The 22,935-nt window shown below is 32.7% G+C and overlaps 1 protein-coding gene across 1 annotated transcript in view; it reads left to right on the top strand.

Annotated features, from left to right (window-relative positions):
- The window catches only part of LOC136026540 (serine/threonine-protein kinase Pink1, mitochondrial-like), a 60,307-nt gene extending 40,605 nt beyond the window's left edge, over positions 1–19,702 (top strand). Inside the window, exons 7-9 of the mRNA XM_065703222.1 lie at positions 5,559–5,795; positions 10,837–10,935; positions 18,571–19,702. Of these exons, the coding sequence (XP_065559294.1) occupies positions 5,559–5,795; positions 10,837–10,935; positions 18,571–18,723 (489 nt within the window). The 3' untranslated portion in view covers positions 18,724–19,702. The remainder of the gene's footprint in view (positions 1–5,558; positions 5,796–10,836; positions 10,936–18,570) is intronic.
- Positions 19,703–22,935: the final 3,233 nt, after the last annotated feature.

Below are 22,935 nucleotides of genomic sequence, written 5' to 3'. Positions count from 1 at the left end.
ATAATAAGTTTTAAAATAGTTAAAATATACTAAATAATATATTAAATAATTAATATATTTTAAGTTTAATATATGTTTTAATTTAATATAATAATAAGGAGCGATCCGGCTCAATAATAACCGAAACTGAGTTTTAAATAAGTTTTTAATTTATAATAATAAGTTTTAATATAATTAAAATATATTAAATAATTAATATACTTTAAGTTTAATATATGTTTTAATTTAATATAATAATAAGGAGCGATCCGGCTCAATAATAACCGAAACTGAGTTTTTAATAAGTTTTTAATTTATAATAATAAGTTTTAATATAATTAAAATATGTTAAATAATATATTAAATAATTAATATATTTTAAGTTTAATATATGTTTTAATTTAATATACTAATAAGGAGCGATCCGGCTCAATAATAGCCGAAACTGAGTTTTTAATAAGTTTTTAATTTATAATAATTATTTAATTTTAATAAATTTTAATTAAGACTGCTTTTTTTTGCAAACAAGTTTGAAACAAGGTTTCAGTTACCTTGTACGGTCTGTGTTAGATTTTACTAATGACGCATACCGCCAAAAAGTATTAAATCAAATTAGAATTATCAAGGGAATCTGTCCATATTGCCACAAAAGTCAACTGGGAGGTGAAAATCTTCATTTCGTAATAACAAGGAGGGGAAGTTTAAAATCCTTACTTTTTTATTTGATATTTCAGGATATTTCGAAATGATATTTCAGGATTGTGCTTTCACAACGGGGTTGAATTCGCTTCTTTTTACTGTCAAAAATTTATTTTCGAGTCTTTCTGTGGCACTGAGGCGAATAAATTGATATCATTACTTTTTTTTGGCAGTCTGTTTTGGCTTTTGGGTTTCCTTTTTTTGTACAGCAGAGTGATTTTTACACTATTCTATTCATTCTAAAACATTAAAATAAAGGCCAAATTCTTTAGAACTTCAATAAAGGTTCGTATATACTTGAAATTGTATTATTATATATAATAAGTTAAATATAAAATATTTAACTTATTAATATTTAACTTAAAAATAAATAATATTAATATTTATGTTTAACTTAAATATATTAATATTTACTTAATATTATTATTTTATTATAATAATATAATATTATTATATTATTAAATAATTTACTTAATATATCAATATATACTTAAATGTTATATGTTAATATTTACGTATCTCTTCCTTTGATCATTCTAAAACATTAAAATAAAGGCCAAACTCTTTAGAACTTTAATAAAGGTTCGTATATTCTTAAAATTATATTATTATATATAATAAGTTACATATAAAATATTTAACTTATTAATATTTAACTTAAAATAATTAATATTAATGTTTATATTTAACTTAAATATATTAATATTTACTTATATTATTAATAATATTAATAATTATTAATAAATATTAAATTAACTTAGATGTTTATATTTAGCATAAAAATCAGTTAAATATAAAATTATATTAACATTATATATAACAAGTATTATATAATTAAAACTTGGTCTATGAGTCGAAATACCCCTTCAAAGGTCGGAGCAATCATTTAAGAAGAACAGATTTTCGAGAAATCGTTCGTAAAAGAAGGCAAATGATTATGTATTTTATTTTTTTTATCTAGCTGGTATAGATGAGTCTCTGAATTTTCGGTTTGAATCAGTGGAATGGCATCGATTTTTTTTTAAACATTTACTAATAAAATGTTGATAAAAGTGGAAATTCACACAACTTGAGTTAACCACAGAAACGGAATGCAACTACAATATTACTTTAGAATTTCTCACCTGTTCAATACTAACCTGTCACAAAATATAGTTATGTTTTTGTATATGGACTGCATATATTTGTCCATAAAATCGTCCAAACTGCTATATATGCCGCTGAGGATTTTTATAATTATTTTGATACATGCCATTGATTCATATATCCATGATTAGTTGTTTATAAATCTAAATTTTTACAGGACAATTCTCTTACTTAAGGCTAAATCTGAGTCAAATTTCTAATTTTATTTTTGTGCTCAACAGACGAGTCCGTTGATTTTTGAATTAAAATGGAATATAGTTGTGGGCATCAAGTCATGGCTAAGTGTAGAAAAAGCCAAGACAGATAGTCCAATTGAGTGAGAAGAATAACCTGGCATTGATTCCCCCCTTTCATTGTCGACGTTACCATTTCCCACTTATGCTGCACCTCTCAACTTTCAATTGAATATATGAAAATTTCCAGATTAAAAAAAAATTAACTAGAATCCACCACAGCTTGAAACCCTGAGAATTTAAATCGTAATTTATATCTATCAAATACAAAAATAACAAATACATAAATATTTGTTTTTTAAAGAGTATTTCGACTTCTATACTTTTGTTTGAAGCACATACCTACATGCATCTCTATTAGAGTTCATATTTTTCTGACGATTTTGGTCTTTATTCGAATATTTTGGGATGAATAGAAGCGGAAATACTAACGAAGAGTTCTAAACTGACAGGACTAGCCATTATAAACATTCACAAAAATATTGAGGTAGACATCGAGCGTGTAATAAAAGGATATGACGGTTGTGGAAATACAGAAATAGTCTTTTCTTATAGAATTGCGAATTATGTAACTTAAGTGAAGTATATAGAACTTTGAAAAGTGGAAAGATATGCTGCGTTGTTATGAAAGTAAAATTTTGATTTGTGAATTTTTGAGATTTCGTCAAAGTTGACACTGTTTATAAAACACTGTTTTAAAAAAGAAACAGTAATCAGTTAATGCTTTATTGCCTATACTTAAAACCCTCGTTTTAAATGTCTTCTATGCATTTTTATCTCTTCGTTCTGTTTTTCTTGTTAAACCCCTAACAGAAACTAGTATTTAATGTTTAATATATATTTTGGAAATATACAATTTATGTCTTTATCCTAATTTCCTACTCTTCATTACTATCATAGTTACTTAGCAATGTCATAAGGTTAAGCGACATGCTAAATGGTTTGACCTATACAAATAGTCACAAAGAGTGCATGACCCCAAAAGATGGTTCAAGACCAATCTTTTTTTGACAATAAAAAACTTAATTCACTCGCTATAGCGGTCAGAAGTACAAAGGCAAAAATATGCAGAAAATATTAAATATCCTGTTTTTTTATATATAGATTCTGAACATCTTTTTATTTATTTTTTATGGCGGGGCGATTTTTATAACTTACTATTTTTTGTATCAATATTTTAATACATTTTTAATTTCAACAGATTTATTAGAAATTTAACCCTCACCAGATTTGAGATTAAGTTTAAGACCATTTCTACTACCTACCTACGACACATAATTGTCGATGATCCCTTTAAATTGCAGGTATTTCTTTATTCGCAAGTTTATCGAAGTAGCCTATTATGTTCCCTCCCCTCCCCCCCCATAAAGAAAATCCTGGATCCGCCCATGATTTATGTTCGAGTAAGCCATCTTTAGGGAAGCTGTGAGCAATTGTAATCAATATCTTACTTTATAACCACTTTTTTAGCATGTACATTTCTCGATAAGCAACAACGAATTAAAAACAGGAGTAACTTTAATATATAACATAGGTGAAAACTAGCTGGATCAAACAGTTCGTGGTAACGAAGCGACTAGGAGCGACCCGGCTCAATAGTAACCAAAACTCTAAAAAATTGAATTTTGATATCAATAGCTACATCTTCCTATAATCTTCACGAAAATGACACCATCAGATTCAGCGTATCAGAGAACCCTACCGTAGAAGTTTCAAGCTCCTATCTACAAAAATGTGGAATTTTGTTTTTTTTTTTTGCCAAAAGACAAATCACGGGTGCGTGTTTATTTGTTTGTTTTTTTTTTTTTTTTTTTTCTTTTTCCCAGGCGTCATCGTATCGACCAAGTGGTCCTAGAATGTCGAAAGAGGGCTCACTCTAACGGAAATGAAAAGTTCTAGTGCCCTTTTTAAGTGACCAAAAAAATTAGAGGGCATCTAGGCCCCCTCCCACGCTCATTTTTTCCCAAAGTCAACGGATCAAAATTTTGAGATAGCCATTTTGTTCAACATAGTCGAAAACCATAATAACTATGTCTTTGGGGATGACTTACTCCCCCACAATCCCTGAAGGAGGGGCTGCAAGTTACAAACTTTGACCAGTGTTTACGTATAGTAATGGTTATTGGAAAGTGTACAGACGTTTTCAGGGGGATTTTATTTTTTTGGGGGGTGGGGCTGAGGGGAGGGGGCTATGTTGGAGGATCTTTCCTTAGAGGAATCTGTCATGGGGGAAAAAATTCAATGAAAAGGGCGCAGGATTTCCTAGCATTACTATAAGAAAACAATGAAAAATAAACATGAAAACGTTTTTTCAAATGAAAGGAATTAGTAGCATTGAAACTTAAAACGAACAGAGATTATTACGCATATGAAGGGTTCTAAAAATACTTTAGCATAAAGAGCAAGGTATTTAGGAGGAGATAAATACCTCGCTCTTTATGCTAAAGTATTTTTAGTAATTTCAACTATTTATTCTACGGCCTTTCTGATTCAGGGGTCATTCTTAAAGAATTGGGATAAAACTTACGATTTAGTGTAAAGAGCGAGGTATTAACGAGGGTACAAACCCCCTCGTATACATAATAAAAATATAAGATTATGAAAGTTTGTTACGTAAGTTAATTTTTAAGTTACGTATATTTTTCACTAATAAAAACGTTCGTTAAAAATTAAAAGTTCTAGTTGCCTTTTTAAGTAACCGAAAAATTCTCTGATCAAAATCGTCTGATCAAAACTAAGAGAAAGCCATTTAGCCCAAAAAAGAATTAATATACAGATTTCAATTTAATAATTTATGTGCGGAGAGCCAAAACCAAACATGCATTAATTCAAAAACGTTCAGAAATTAAATAAAAAAAACTAATTTTTTTAGCTGAAAGTAAGGAGCGACATTAAAACTTAAAACGAACAGAAATTACTCTGTACATGAAATGGGTTGTTCCCTCCGCAATCCTTCGCTCTTTACGCTAAAGCTTTTAATTGTTTTAAAAAGCAGAATTGTGGCAAAGAGTCAAACTTTAGCGTAAAGAGCGAGGGATTGCGGAGGGGACAACCCATTTCATATACGGAGTAATTTCTGTTCGTTTTAAGTTTTAATGTCGCTCCTTACTTTCAGCAAAAAAAATTAGTTTTTTTTTTTTATTCAATCTCTGTAAACACAATAAAACGTAATCTTTTACGAAATGTTGTGTAAAACATTGTCTATTCAATGTACATGCAAATAATAGATAAGCATCTTCACTACCAGACCACCAAATACCGGGGGGGGGGGTAGGGTGTAAGTATATCTGTTATATAAATGAAAATGATATATCAGTATTTTCCACACGAAGATTATGGAATTTAGCAAAAAATGGTACGGAGCCAAAAAAAAAAGAAAAACTTAGGACTAAGCTAAATGGTACTAAGTAAAAAAAAAACTTAGTAAAAGTAATAAAAGTAAGAGCAAAAGTATTTTATTAAAATTTATATATTTGTGACCTATTTATATTATTTCCATAGGTAGCTTGTGCTAAGCCTGGGCCATTCAGCGAGTTGAATTACTTCAAGTATGATTCATGGGCTGTTGGAACTGTAGCGTATGAAATCTATGGTCATGAAAATCCATTTTACAAGCAAGGGGAGAAGCAACTTGATTCTAGAACCTACCAAAATTCTGACTTACCATTTCTTGATTGTGGTGTTCCCCTTCATGCCCAAGCTGTTATTTATGGACTGCTTGATCGACATTATGACTCGGTAAGTTTTTATAAAATATAAAAATCATACTGAGAATCTCAAATGTGACCATGCCCCTATGGACACCTATGAGTCTTTTTTTTTTAAATGGATATTGAAAATTTGTAACAAATCTATTGGGACTTCTTCCAAACAGGCCCTTCCCCCTACACCACCCTGTTAACAAATTGGAAGATTGACAAATTACTCAGTATGTTTTAACCTGTTTAATGCTACCCAATCGAAAGTGACAAAAAGAGTATGAGCTAAATAATACAAGGACTTACCAGAATTTCTTGTATTTCTTCCCAGATTACAAGGTCTTGTCAGAATTCTGACCTGAATTTCTTGACCCTGGCATTTTCTTCTTGTTTAGGCTTATTTTTAGTTTATTTCATTGACAATTTTTGACTTGGTTATAAGTTGGCATTTTTAATTTGACAATTTTTGTGTTTCAAAATCATCCGTGGTGCCTCAAAAGTGACCATATCCAAATATAAAGCTATGATTATTCTTTCCTTTGTGCAATATTATAATGCTTTTCCCGGCAATTAGAATCAGATCTATCGGGACGTCCTCCTGCACCCCACCTCCCAGAGACAGTCCCCTTGAAAATCTTTAGGATAACCACTGGAAAGTGCGTCATTTTCTTCAACTCTCCTTATTTCAAAAAATCTTTTGACTCCCCTTCAATTGATGGAACTATTCCCTGTGTGTGCCACTTCTTATTCATTCAATCATCTTAATTAGTTTTCAATTCTTGATATTATCCTATGCATATTCTCCTATTTCTCTTTTTTTCTGCTAGTCTATCTTTTTTATCACATCATTAAAATGTTGTTCTCGTAAACTTCTTTGGGGAAAGGGGTATGATTTTTCTGTCTACTGTCAGAATTTAGTTTTACATTCACTTTTTAGTATTGTTCTAGGTGCGAGGGGGGGGGGGGTGTTTTTGCGCTATCTTCTCTAGCTATGCCCCAGCTAATTTAAATTACAGTTATCAGAAAATTTATGCTGACAACCTGCCAAAGCCTATGTGTTTTTCTTGCAAAAGTATAAATGCATAATTCTTAATTAGTAGTGATTTTCTAAGCGCATCTGTGAAAAATGAGGGCGGAACATATTCTTGAGAATCACAAGGCCAGATTATACAGAAATAGGAGAGCTCCAATTACTTGGCAAGCAATGTTCTTTTTTTGGTGAGAGGGATAAATTCTAGAAAGCGCAGAAGAGATCAACTGCGCTTCTATGATATACATCTATGGCGGTAGGGGAAAAATCGCAAAAAAGCTTCTACATCAAGCAATGGGGACAGAGCTTCACTGCTTACAGGCTTTTTGTAGCTGTATGACCTGAAACTTGTGGGAATTTTGGTACAGAATTCACCGTACACTGCAAATTTCACCAGAAATTCATGAAGTAAGAACATCTGATGTAAGCTCTTATAGAACCAGTTTCTTTTCCTTTATAGATGCAAATATAAAGCTTTTTTGAACATTCTTTAAGGATTTTTTAAAAAGGTGACAGTTCGAATTTTTGATTTGTGTTCTGCCATGCTCTGATTGGGGAAATTGTGTGTCAAAATGGTTAAAGAAATAGATAATATTTTCAGTACTAAAAATAGTGTATTACTTCACTATTATTTCACTCATCTCGCGGTTTTTGCTTAAAAGCCTGTCTTTGGCCAATTTCTAATGGACAAAGACCCAAAACTTTTTTGGGGAAAAGTCTTTTACATTTATACGAGTCTGTAGAGTAAAAATATAGGCCTATTAGAGTCATAACAGTTATACTCGAGTCTGCACAATAGATTAGCAATCTTCAAATATCCTTATTATCAAAAATCAAATAAATAATAAAAATGACCCAAAAAATAGAATTTAATGGAATATTCAGGGCACATTTTTGTAACAGAAAGATCCCCTAAGCTTCACTCCCATTTACATCCCTATATATGTGTCATATCGCACAAGTTGCAGCTAACGCACTCATACTGCTATGAATAAATATTCCCAAGCCTCACAGGGCTTAAAAACATTCCAAATTCCTGCGCGCGATTCAATTCAGCGCAGTCGAGCGCAAATGGGTTCACGTGAAAAGAAGAGACTGAGCTCAAGCGGAACTAAAATGCAGCCTCAACAGTCCGTAGCTCTAGGATCAGAAATATTTAATCATCCGAATTCATACGCGCACTTCTATACAGTGCTTGCACACGAGAGCAAAAGAGTTTGTGCCATATTAAGAAAAGTGATGTTACTTCATGAAAATTTGGGAGAGAAAGGTGGGCTTATGCATATCTAAAACCTAAGTGAGGGCATTTTTTTTTCAATGATCGTACGAAGACAAAAGGTATTTTTCCAGTTGAAACGCCCCCAAAAAGTTATTTTACAAAATTGGGTGGGGGGGGGGGTACAGCACTAGTACTCCTGAAGGAAACATGCAATTATCTTCCCTCTGTAGACCATGAACAAAAAAAATATATATCTTCTCTCTGTAGACCATGAACAAATTAAATAAAACAAGAAATTAAAAAAAAACTATATGCCAAAATAAGAGGTTGAGCTAAAGTGGCACTAAAATACTGCACTTCAAAGTAAATACTCCAAAAAAGGTATTTCTTAAATATAGGGGCCTACTGCCCAGATATACCGTTTTTCAGCAGAACATGGATCTCCTGACAGTCCCACCAGTGCCCCTGAAGTAAAATCTTCCCTCTGCATGCCACCAAAAAAAGTCCACGCCAAAATAAGAAACTGAGCTCATGTGTCAATAAAATGCAGTCCAGACACTGGACTTGGAAGTAATCAATCGTTCAAATTCGAACGCCCAATTTCATGCCGTGTTTATACACGAATCTACAATGGGATTGATAGACTGAACTGAAAAATACATGGAAATTTAGTTAGCTAGGATGACGTTTTCAAATGAGTCACATAGAACACCTGTTAATGAATGTTATAAATAAGCATAGTAACCAAGTGAATATTTGTCTTATTATTTTGATAAAATATTGCTATCAGTGCTGTTTCCAAAAATGTATTACTTCTTCTTGGGTCTGACCTTCGAAAGTTATCCACCAGTGCTCCCTCAAGAAAATTTTTTATTATCTTCCCTCCTGTGGGCTGGGACTGTGAAATAAAACTCATTCAAAAGCACAAAGATGGGTACTTTTCAGTATTATAAAATGGGTACAATTGTATAAAATGGCTACTTGTCAGTATTATTCCCTGGATGTGAAATATTAGAAGACTCGTGTATACGAAGAATGTGAACCCCCATTTTGCACCCTTGACATAATTAAGAACAGTATTATCTCGTGTCACACCATGTTATAACATAAATAATTGAAAACGTTTTCTCAACTTTCCCTGTATAGCACACATCCTTATCCATTCAAAATTATTCTGTACGAGTTTCATGTTTCTAGCTTGAATAGCTAAACTGCAAACTGAGTCGACGGAGAAATGAAGTTTGTTTATTTTGAAATAGACTAGCAGAAGAAATAGAATAGTAGAATTGGACTGCAGTCTATATATTATATTGTGTAATATTGTGTAATTTTTACTTTCATTGGACGAATCTGTCAACTACCTAGGGGGTGAAAGGGCTGAGACCTCTTTGTGTATAATTTGTTACACCCTGTAAATAAGTAGCTGCTTATAGGGGTAAGAATAAAGGGAATATCCCATAAGAATGCCTAGAAGGACATCCCTCCTTCTTAGTTTGAGAATATTCGTGACGCACACCCTCTGTGGGGGATAAGCCCGAGCGTGCCTATGGTCAAGTGTACGCGTTTGATTTTGGATCTAAATATTTGTACATTGATCCGTGAAAGGTTATTTCAGGAAAATTTAAAAATAAACCATTTTGGAAATTGTTTATTTAATGAATACCAATTTTGTCCAACATTGATATATATATATATATATATATATATATATATATATATATATATATATATATATATATATATATATATATATATATATATATATATTATATATATATATATATATATTTCAAGAAAATTTTAAAAACAAAGTATTTTGAAAATTGTTTATTAAATGAATACCAATGTTGTCCATAATTAATATATATATATATATATATATATATATATATATATATATATATATATATATATATATATATATATATATATATATATATATATATATATATATATATATATATATATATATATATATATATATATATTATATATATATATATATCATTCTCCCTCTTCACCTTAAAAAAATAGCATTCCATATTAACATATCCCACGTCTTAATAATTTTCTTTAAAAAGGAATTTCGATAATTGCGTAATTTATTCCCCATAGCTAAAGCACACTAATTTAAACTGTCATATTCCGTAATCATTTTCCTAGCAATATTTTTTAAGAAAAATCTTTTTTTTTCCAAAATAGCATTTGTGCTTTTCTATAACATAAGGGTTCTACTAAAGAGAAAAAATTAACAACATACCCAAGATGAAATTGCCATAAACTAAGCTGCCATAAACTAAAAAAAAATGTTGATTACTAAAAATTCTATTATTTAAATCAAGTGCGAATAAATCAGCCCTTGTCCTTCTCTTTAATTAAAACTTGAACTTGAATTAATGAAATTGTGGCGTTAACTCATGAAAATTTCGGGGAAGGGGAAAAAATTTATTTTCCGGTATCAAGGGGAGGCGACATATCTGTCTTTTTTTATGAAGATGCTAGAAAAAGGCATTTATCAATTGAATTACACCCCAAAAAGGTATTTTCAAACTCTAGGAGGGAAATCCAGAAGGCAAAGACCCCCCACCCTCCAATTGACGTCACTGAACTTTTGTAGTTCGTAATTATAACCTATATAAACATAGCGTGACTAGTTAACACGGAGGTACATCGCAAAATAAAACAAAGGGTCCTAAAATACGCTTTTTAACTCAGATGTACCTATAAGTCTGTTAAGGTTTTACAACAGACCCCAAAAGAACCTTCCCCTTTAAACTTTTTATTTTCCTTATCCTATTTTTCAATTAATGTCATTACATTTTTCTCTTTCAGAGATTAACTGCTAAAAAAGCTGCATCCATTTGTCAAATGTTGCTTTGGGCCCCTAAGGTGTGGATTGCTCCAGAAGTCAAGGCACCATCTGAAGAAATGGTATTCACTTCTTTATTCTTTTATATATATATATATATATATATATATATATATATATATATATATATATATATATATATATATATATATATATATATATATATATATATATATATATATATATATATATATATATATATATATATATATATATAGCTATGTATGTATATATTTATTTCCTATCAAAAGAAACAGATGGAGTATAAAATAAAAAAGTAAAAAAACACACTACAAAAGAATACACAAACACAAGAAAAATAAAGAACAAATGGATATCTAACTACAAAAAACAAAACCTATTGCCTCAAAATAATTACCCAAGGATGAGTAACAATATTAGAGTTATATCTGGCGATCTGGGCTATGATCGCTTCATTAGGGTCGATAACCCTATACCGACTTGTCACAATACCGTTACTTGTCCATGGTGGAAGCCGTAAGAGGTACTTCGCATATTTATAATATGTAGACCGCAATTCTTTCTTATCTTCCTTTTGGAATATCCTCCAAAAGGGACTTAAATACAGATGAGGCAGTGCCATTGCATTGTACAGATGGGCCAAAATCCGCCGATTAAACTGACGCTTATAAACTGCAACACGGCCATAAGCTAAAGAGATCCGTTTCTGCAGATGACTCTGCAAAAGATAACGCGTTTCAAGCATAGACCGACCAATAGGGATCCCCGAATAAACTATGTGTTCGGCAAGCCGAACAGTAGCACGATATATATATACATATATATATATATATATATATATATATATATACATATATATATATATATATATATATATATATATATATATATATATATATATATATATATATATATATATATATATATATATATATATATATATATATATGCTTGTGTGTGTATTTTTAGCTAATATAGAGAACGCTATACCTGCTTGGTTCTTTTTTATGCAATTTTTCCAGCCAGTAAAAGATTGATAATTTTAGAGTCGCAATGCTTTTTACTAATAAACTCTGTTTCTCTCTGCCTCCGGTTGAATATATTTGGTTTAAATATAAATATATATGTATATATATATATATATATATATATATATATATATATATATATATATATATATATATATATATATATATATATATATATATATATATATATATATATATATATATATATATATGCTTGTGTGTTTGTGTGTATATTTTTAGCCAATACAGAGAACGGTATACCTGCTTGGTTCTTTTTTATGCATTTTTCCATCCAGTAAAACATTGATAATTTTGAGTCGCAATACTTTTTATTAGTAAACTCTGTTTCTCTCTGCCTTCGGTTGAAAAAAAGTAGATTCTATATTTGTTTATATTTTATCTTTTTTATTTGATTCTATATATATATGCTTTTTTGCCCCCAAGTCATACTTTCTTAAGATTTTGGGTTAATATGTTTTTCGCTTATTTTTGTTGATGTTCTTATCTAGCGCCCACTAATACCAAAACTGCGTATCTGAATATGGAGGTCCTCTTCCACTAAAAAAGAATTCCTGATTTTCCCCCATTTTTAAGACATATATAGTTGCGTAAGCTTTCGTGTAATTAAAAACTTAATTAAAATATGTTTTCAATAACTGGATTAAATTCATCGTTGTTTAATTAATTGACTAATTTTAATTGGTTGATAAGATATTCTTTAATTTCGCGTAATTAAAAAAAAATCAGATTTTATTTTCACTGTTCGTAGTATTCAAAAAAATCCTTGTAGCCATTTTCGCAGTCTCTTCAACTAATGTAGTATATCTCTTAGTATGGAATTTCGTTCAGATACTTCTTTGGAATCAGGTGTGGGAAAACTATAGAGGAGCCCCCCCCCCCCCAGCCAGTATGTATAATTCCTTGCAACCGTTTGTGTTTGTCCAAAATAAGAGACAAGTGAGAGAAGATATAAAACAGTTAAGCCTTACTAAGACAAATGTTTTTTAGTTAATGTCTACCGATTTTAGCATAAAAAAGTGGTTTCAATGCTTAAAAGTTTTAAAAGTGACTTGTGGTAGCCTTTAGTACTCTGACAAAATCCTTTGGTTAAAGAAATAGAAGAAGTAGAAAATAAATCAGAATCATTTCCTTTTCCTTTGTTTTATCAGACCCCAATAATTAAAGTGAAATGAAAATGTAATAATAAGTGGCGTCAATTGGATCGGGAGCATGGGTAGGGCTTGTGCCCTCCTGTGTTTTTCACGAATTTGTGCCACTGGTAATAGCGGGTAAAACTTTTAATTAAGACAGTAAATGTTTTCAGTCTTAATTATAAGTTTTACCCCTTATTATATTTTAATTCACTTTAATAATAGATAGAAAGGCAGTTTGGGCTAAGTAAATGTTTTCAAAAGGTATAAATAGGTTAGAATCGGAAGGATATTCTGAAAACGTATAATTAGCTATAGGGCCTTTTTAGTCCAGTCTATACCATTTTAATGTTCAAAATATTGGCAACCGTAGACGTCTTTTTTGGTCTATCAGTGATATCATAAAATCCTTAAGATTTATAATCTATAATAATCCCTATTCGCACGAAGTTTCTCTATCGTCCTTGTTGCTTTGTTCTCCTATTATATATGAAAGAATATTCTTTCCCTTCATAAAAAAAAATTCATAATCCCTGATAATATCTCTCTGATCATCAGTAATCCCCGCTAATCTGTGAAAACTATTGCAACTACTACTACTAACAGCTCACCGTAGACGTCAGTTATTAGTGCTATAATTAAATATTTTGTGGGAAAACATCTTGAATAGTAGGAGAGAGACTTTATAAGCAGGGAAGGTGGTTTGGGTCCGTGTCCCTTATTTCGCATATCCAGCCTTGACCAGTTTTCCAATTTCTACATGTCCCATACATCTCACTTGTACCTTGGGTTCGACGAAATCACCCTTCCCCCTCTTTGCGAAATAAATGAGTGTGCATTTGTCTGTTTATAAAACACAGACTAAATTACTCTACGTCATTTTGAGGTAATTTTTGTCAAGGTCATTCTATATTGCGAATCCACACCTGGCAATAGAATGTTCCCGTCGTGACATATTGTCTGAAACTAGAAATAAAATCATGAAACCTTGACTTCAAAGTTGAAGTAACTTGAAGTTAACTGTGAAGCAGATTTTGAAATAAAATCATGTAATGTTAACTTTGAGTTTAATCTTAAGTGATGCTTTTGTTTGGGCCTAGAACAAAAATAACCTAGAACAAAAATAACTAGAAACCTTAAATAAATCTGTCATTAAAAGGGTAAATACAAATGTCTTAATTATACCGTTTGACGCCTTTTTTTCTTCTTAGTTGCCCATTTCGCCTCAACTTGAATACCGCTAGAGAACATCGTAACTAACTATTTTCTAAAAAATTATAGCTATTTTCTAAAAAATCCTAGCAATGGAGGCCTTCCTAATGTTAAGAGAGCTCTGGATCAAACAGTTAGTGGTTACGAACTATAAGGAAAGGGGGATATTTCCCAATAGTTCGTATAATAAACAAGTTTTTTTAATCAAAGTGAAGAGCAAGATATTAAATTAAAACGACCAGAAATTTTTCCATATTTGAGAGGGACTGTCCCCTCTTCAACCCCCGCTCTTTACGCCAACGTTGTATAGTGTTGCATTTTTTTAAACTTACTTACATTCTGTCCTCTCAGATTAAATTGATTCTAGCGATTTACCATCTTTGGTTTATTTTTTTTTATTCTCAAAACATTTGGAAGTTGTTTTTTTTTTTTTTTTTTTTTTAATGTGTTTTATATTCCTTTCTCGCTCGCGGAAATAGCTAGGAAATAAAGCCTTTGTGTTAAAACATTTTTTTCTGCATCCTGGACGCCCAGAGAAAGATTTTTTCTTCAACCAAACGGCACCAAATAATAATAAAAAAGGAAGGTATTGTTTTTTTTTATTTTGGTTATGTTGGTGTTATGTATTGCCTTTTTTTTTTACCACCGTTTATGTAAGATGTCGCAGCCGAGCTGTATATGTGACTCGCAATAACTAGTTTTATTGTGATTTTTAACTTATTTGGAACTTTATTTTTTGCCTCCCTTTACTTTACTTTTTTCCAAATTTTAATTTCCTTTCGTGATTTTTGTATTTTCTCCTTTATAAGTGCAAAACACATTATTCAAACCCAGAGGCAATAAAACTTATTAAAAGTGTATATTTTTTCTAGTCTCTTTATTCGTTTTATAAAATGTGCTCTTTCTTTGTTTCTGTTTCTTAGTTTGAAGTTTTTGTTTTTTACAGTGCTATTTTTCTCGTGTTCTGACCCCTCCCCCTTCCAGAAAAAACTTCTTTGCTTCTTCCCCCCCTCTAAGATTGGACATTAGCGTGGCTGTGATAATTAAAAGTGCAACACATGCCATTTTCGTTGAAAATGAGTTATGTATGTGTCATGGGTAAACTAAGCATGAGAAATGGAATTGTGTAGTAAGAATTGTCCTATCTTGTACTATTACAAGGTTAAAAGAGACATATGCCTCTAAGTGGCGCATGTCTCTTTTTATCAGGTCTTGTTGCAATTCAGAATGACAGAAGAGGATTATCTTATGGATGTATAACATGTGGGCCTGTCATTTGTCAACGTTTTTTTCAATCAAAAAGGAGGCATACTACAAAAATAGAATAATTTTGAATACTTGAATTTAACTTATACCTCTGTAAAGACCATAAAAAGTTGGTTTAGACTATGTTTCCTTTATTCACATTAGCCTCACCCTTCAGAACGACCACAACCGACAAACTTTTTTCCGTTTTTTGGCTCTCCTTAAAAGTTAAAAAATGGTATATGTCGCACTTTTAATTATCACAGCCGAGTGTATCTATGAAATATTTGATATTTCAATTGTAGTGGATTTATTTATCTTGATGTTGACTAGATGTGCCTGACTTTCTTGTTGCCATTGTAGGAAGAGGAGAATCAATTCAATGTAATAAGTTAATCCATGAGGCTTTATATTTATATATAAAGGTTTTATATCTATATATAACTTGTCTACTTGTGACGTGATCAGGTGCCAGCGTTTCCCAGTAAATGGTTTTCAAATTCTCACAGAGAAATTGTATTCTCCAAAAGTCTTTATCCTCATTCACATCAACTTCCCGTAGTGGCATCACAAGTGATTTTTCTATCGTCTGCGTCGCTTCGCTTGCCATTTGTATGTGAAAGAATATTCTTTCCCTTCATAACAAAATTCACCATCCTTGTTTTTGTCCCTCAAATCCTTAATAATATCTATAATATCCCTTATAACTTCTTTTCATATTCTGTGATAAAATCGGTAAATCCCAATGATCCAACCAACCTAATAACCCCTGTGAATAATGCCTCCCATATTTTTATTTACTTGCACTTGTGGCGGGGATCAGATGTTTCTGCGTTGACCGGGACCGAGGATTTGAGACTTTTTTGGTCTATCAGTGATATCACAAAATCCTTAAGATTTATAACCTATAATAATCCCTATTCGCACGAAGTTTCTCTATCGTCCTTGTTGCTTTGTTCTCCTATTATATATGAAAGAATATTCTTTCCCTTCATAAAAAAAATTCATAATCCCTGATAATATCTCTCTGATCATCAGTAATCCCTGCTAATCTGTGAAAACCATTGCAACTACTACTACTAACAGCTCACCGCAGTACCAAGCCACCTGAGGCCAACACAGCTACGTACGCTCCAGATCCAGCCCAATCTGTTCAAAGCCTTCCTCTTCACACCCTCCCAGGAAGTCCCTATTTCCTTTAAATTTTACGCTATGTTTATTGGATGTTTCCACTCCAAGTGCGGACGACCTGCTTTCCGTTTGGTCCTAGATGGCTGGCTGAAAAGGACAGTCTTTGGCAATCTGTCATTCATCATCCGCAGAGCGTGCCCTAGCCATCTCAACCTTTCTCTCATTATAGCCCTAGACAGCGAGATTCAGCCACACTTTTCGTACAGCCTACTGTTTGCAATACGGTCAATCTGTCGGTACCCAGAACAATCCTTAGGCCATTTCTCTGGAAAACATGTAGTAAATCTTCATCCGCTTTTTGGAGCGCCCAAGCTTCAGAGCCATATTTGACCGCTGCTATCACTGTAGCTTCTAATATTCTAATCTTGGTTTGCCGACTTATCTTCTTATTCTTCCAAACTTTTTCTAACTGTGAAAAAAACACCCTGAGCCTTGGCTATTCTACTTTTAATATCTTTACTGCTTCCACCGTCTTTACTAATGATACCACCAAGGTAAGTGAAGCTGTCCACTTCATCAACCTTTTCTTTGCCCAACGTCACCTTTTCGTCTTCGCTTATTCATGGCCTTAGTGACTTAGTCTTCTTAATATTAATTTTCAAACCTATTCTATTACTCTGAACTTGTAAAACCTCTGGAAGTTCATTTGTTTCGCTCATACTTTCATCTAGGACGCTTAAATCATAGTCCAGGAGAGTTTTTCCTCACCATTTGATTCCGCGGTCTCCCATGGGCTTTCCTGGGCTTCTTAAGATAAAATACATTAAAATGATCCATATAAAAAGGGATAGAACACAACTCTGCTTAACTCCTGATTTAATACAAAACCAGTTGCTAACCTCATTTCCTACCTTAACCGCAGCAGTACTGTTCTCGTGCATAGCAATAATCACTTTCATGTATTTGTCTGATATACCATATAAGGATAAAACTTTTGCTAAAGCTGTTCTACCAACGGATTCGAACGCTTGATCATAATATATATAAAACTGAGGACCAAAGGAGTTTGAAAACTTATGCACCTATGAATATTAACCTAAGAATGAAAATTTGGTCGACAGGTCCTCTACCTTTTCTAAAACCGCGTGGTTCTCCTCTTAAAATTTTGTGTACAGCATCTCTCGGTCTAAAAAGCACCATATTACTAAGAAATTTGCTACTTACAGAGATCAGACTAATGCCTCGATAATTACCTCACTCACTCTTACCACTTTCTTATATAGTGGTTTAATTAAGGTTTTCCTAAAATCGTTAGGTACCTTCCCATATTCAAAAATCATATTCAAAATCTTCAGTAACTTATTTAAAAATATTATCTTATCTGAAAGCCATGTAATCTAGAATTTAATAGTTCTTAAAAGTACGTCTCATAATCTTTTTACGTGGCAGGAATCAGTAATTTCTACATCTTTCCCAGTAGCGATGATCTTTCAGACTTGTTTGAATCCGTTTTCCTATTAACCTCTCCTCATAGTATTAGGAGCAATTTACCTTTTGTCCCCGTCGCTTTATTCCCCTATTATATAAACAGAAACTAATACTTCCCTTCATAATCCCTGTAATCTGTTAAATATTTAGTCTATCAACATCTCTCATATTACCTCAAAATTTACCCCCACCTAGCATCACAAGCAACTTTTCTATCCTTTCCGTCGTTTCGCTCCCCTGTTACACATGGAAAAACACGATTTCTTTTTCTAATTAGAAAAATATTCACTGAAACTTGAACACCTTGACTTAAATTTATTTCTCCTCCGCTGGCAGTTCCTTGTTGGTTGTATGTAGTGTTTTTAGTCAAATTTGTAAATTGAACTGTTTTTGACATTATCTGCTTTTTTGTTCTTTTTGTTAGTTTTTTTTCTTGCTTCTTGCCCTTCATTTCTTTCAGGTGTCCAAGTGGCTGATGACCTTGGCAACGAAGGTACTGACCATGGAAAAATGGTTTGAAAATGACCCCCAATTTGATTTGATCATCACATTTCTAAAACGTGCAACCGTAAAAGATTGTCTCGACGCTATTGCGTTTATTAGGGGTATATAGACTGTGAACTGAAACTGGGTGGTTTTTTTTAAGATAGTTTATAGAATTTAAAAAACATTGAATCTTTCCGAAATAACAGACATCTATCTTGGTGGTCATACTGAGGAGAGGATAAGAATCTTTGGGCTTTTAATCGAGAATAAGGGTTTACGGTTGGTAGGACTAATAGGTGCAAAGATTGGGGTACACCTGCCAACAAGATTGGGGTGCTTGGGGTCAAAGTCTGTTCCTGAAATATTTTGGAAACGTCTCATCTTGCGGTTTTGAGACAACTATGCGATTTTTGGGACGATTCTTTTCCTCTCTGTAAGTTGGAATAGAAATTTGACAGAAATTAAAGCTCTAAGATATAAAAGATCCTCGAGATTTTTTTTACTAATAAAAGGAATTTTATGTCAAGATTCTAAAGGATGTGTGAACTTCAGCTTGGGTATAATGATATTTCAGAAGCATGCTCTTGTGGCTTTATGCAGAGTGCAATTCAGATTGCAAGATGTTCTGGGTTCGAATCCCACTGAAGATGAAGTTTTAAACTAATAAGCAGAATTTTATTTCAAGATGGTGTGATTTTGAGCTCTGCAATAGTAATGTCCTCGTAGCTTTTGGATAGAGTCCAACCAGGCATGATGGAGGTCATGGGTTCGAATACCACTAAATGGTAATTTTTCTTATGAATAAATTGAATTTTATGGCAAAGATCGGAGAAGATAGACCCTAGACCTTGAGCCCAATTTGTAGGATGCAATGGGGTTGATCCCGCTGATGGTAAATTTAAAATTGTAGAGTTTGGAAATACAAATTAGATTCACTCTATTCTCCACTGCTATTAAGATGTATATGTAGGTCTGTATGTCCTGTGATATTGCAATATTCATTGTTTGGCAAATTTAGTTTTCTATTTTTCCCGTGTTGGTAGAATTGAAATATATTACGGTACGAATATTATATCTTGTGTTTAATAAAAAACAAAATGAGATTATTTTTGTTTTTGTTTTGGGATTTGTAGAAAAAAATCAGACTGATTAGAACAGTATTTTCACTGAATATTTAACCCTTGAAATAGATTAAATCTCTCAATTAAGCTTCGGGGTTTCTTGTATTTCATTTTATATTATTCATTTGTCGTTGTTCATTGTATTCCGCTTTCTAGGGCTATAATGAAAGAAAGGTTGAGATGGCTAGGCCACGTTCTGCGGATGAAGGATGACAGATTGTCAAAGATTGTTCTTTTTGGCCAACCATCTGGGGCTACACGGAAAGTAGGTCGTCCTTGTCTGGGTTGGGAGGATGTCATAAATAATGATTTAAGGGAAATTGGAACTTCCTGGGAAGTTCCCAGTGGAGGGGGTGTAAAGAGGGAGGCCTTGAATAGAATGGGTTGGAGAAGGAGCGTGCGTAGCTGTGTTGGCCTCAGGCGGCTTGGTGCTGCAGTGAGTTATTATTATTAGTAGTATTAGTAGTTCATTGTAACACATTCTAATCTCTTGGGGAACTAGGGACTTTCTGTGTAGGCCGAACGACTTGTGGCTCCAGGGAACACTAATATCATTCATCTACTATTAGGGGCCCTCATATCATTGCTCTTTAGGAAGCTTGAAGAAATGAAGAACTATGGGAAGGGGGCGCTATGATAAGTTTTCAGTAAACCGGAAGTTTAATATCGCTTTTTTCCTTCCTGTGATGAAATTTTTTCATTTGATTTCTGTTTTAATTTATTACAGATGAAAAAGTATGGAGGGTGGAAACACAATAATAAGCTTTTAGTAAAGGTAAAGTAAAGATTCTGTGTGAAGAATAATTTGATGTGGTAACTCTATTCATATTTATGGCAATTTCTGGCTGCTTCCGCTTTTAACATCGCTTCACTTATTTTCACTTGAATCAAACTTATTTTTATTTAATTTCTGTTTTAATTTGTTGCTAACGAAGAAGTATTAGGGGTGAGAACACTGTGACAAGTTTTCAGTAAAGCAAAAATTAAACTTTTATGTGAAGAGGTATTAAAAGGTGCACTTCTCGTATTTAGACAACTTCTGTTTGCTTCAAATTTTAACGTCACTTTTTCCTTTCATGCGAAAAAAACTTTTAGAGACTAGAGAATAATTTGCTATTTACACTTCAGTTTTGAATTTCCTCTAAAACAGATAAAAAGTTCTGCTTCAGTTCTAAATTTTCCCAGAACAAAAAAAGTTCATTTCAGTTCTGAATTTTTCCAAAGAAGAGAAGAAAAAAGTTCAACTTCTGTATATCATCTATATCATCAAACACTCAGTATATTAATAATGGTCAGACGATGTCGTTTTCTAGAATATTAGACTCAGCAAGTTTAGATGCTCGTTTCGTAAGCGCCAGTTGGAATTTTTCAAAGTTTTAAAGGTGACGTTGGGTAACAAAAAGATTGATCAGGTGGACAGCTTCATTAACCTTGGTAGTATTATAAGTAAAGACAGTGGGAGCAGTGAAGATGTTAACAGTAGAATACCCAAGGTTCAGATTTTTTTTTTCACAGTTAAAAAAAAGTTTGGAAAAATAGGAAGATAAGTCTGCAAACCAAGATTAGAATGGAAGCTACAGTAATGACAGTGTTCAAACATGGCTCTGAAGCATGGGCGCTCCGAAAAGTGGGTGAGGTGAAGATTTGCTAGATGTTTTCTAGAGAAATTGCCTACGGATTGTTCTGGGTACCCAGCTTACTGACGTATTTCAAACAGTAGGCTGTACAAAAAGTGTGGTTCAATCCTAGGGCTATAATGAGAGAAAGTTTGAGGTGGCTAGTCATGTTCTGCGGATTGGCATTGCTGAACTGCGGTTGGCCTCTCTGGCCTCTCGTCTAGGTTTAAACGGAAAGTAGGTCGTTTGCGTTTGCGGTGGGAGGATGTCATATAGAAAGATTTAAAGGAAATGAGAACTTCCTGGGAGGGTGTAAACAGGGAGGCTTTGAATAGATCCGGATGGAGGAGGAGTGTGTAGCTGTGTTGGCCTCAGTCGGCTTGGTGCTGCAGTGATTTGTTAGTAGTAGTAAATTGCCTAAGGGACGGAATTCTGTTAGATTGTCGAAGTATAAGGGGTCGAAATACTGTGACAAGTTTTTAGTAAAGCGAAAATTAAAATTTTATGTAAAGAGGTATTGAAAGATGCACTTTTCGTATTTAGGCAACTTCTGTTTGCTTCAAATTTTAACGTCTCTTTTTTCTTTCTTGCGAAATTAAAAAAAAAAAAAATTAATTTGGCGTTCGCTACTATAAAAAAGAAAAAAAATAAATAACCGCACATGGAGGTCTTTTTTCATTAAAAATTCGATTCCCAGCTTTAAGTATTTTTAAGGTATATATGGCTGCAGAAGTTTGCACTTGACCAATTAAAGTAGCCAGATTTTATTTCCACTGCCCTTGGTACTTCAAGAATTAGACGCACAATCACATTGGTAGATCTTTTTATTGCCTTTTGATACTTCAAACCAAATGCCTGCCTCCGCCTCATAACCTTTTTACTTGGGAACACTGGAGGATCCTGGAGCAAGTGGGACCTCCCAAAATTTATTCTGGTGCCTTCTTATCTTGTTTTTTCTTCTTCTTTTTTTTAATCTGTCTTTAGAAAAATTTGTCAATTTGGTCAATTATTGGCACTTTCGTCACACTTCCCCCCCAAGGTTTTGCTCATTTGTGCCTTTGTCACATAGGGCCTTCCCCCAAGATTTTGTTCTGGATCCGCCCCTGCTTGTGAAATGTTTGGCCAATATGGGTTAAAGTTATCACTATGGTAAAAAGGTGGAAACTTGGAGTTTTATTCTTTTTATTTTCTGTTAACATTGATTTGGCGAGATCATCTCTGAAGAAAAACTTGTCTGTCGAGGTCTGGAATTCCAAAATTCAACATTCTGGGTGTATGTTTTCATCCTTTCAAGTGGTTCTTTGGAAAATATTAATTATAATTAAATATTGCTTAAATAAAGCTAAGAAGTGTCTTATTATAATAATGAAAATAACACAGACTTCTCTTTAACTCAAAACTTCTCTTCAACTGAGACATATCCTCGGAACCTGTTGATATAATATACTTCGAGATAAAATATTGCGTTTAATTGGTTTTTAAAAGTTGAAATCGTGGGACACAGGACAGCCTCAACTGGTTCCATGCATAAATAATGTGATTTTGTCCAATATCTTTGTGGAATCTCTCATCTTTGATTTTTAAATTATTTCCTCGTAGGTG

Source organism: Artemia franciscana, chromosome 4, assembly GCF_032884065.1.
Source record: "Artemia franciscana chromosome 4, ASM3288406v1, whole genome shotgun sequence".
NCBI lineage: Eukaryota > Metazoa > Arthropoda > Branchiopoda > Anostraca > Artemiidae > Artemia > Artemia franciscana.
The sequence above is the reverse complement of the archived record's forward strand: the minus strand, read 5'-3'. Positions and strand labels throughout refer to the sequence as shown.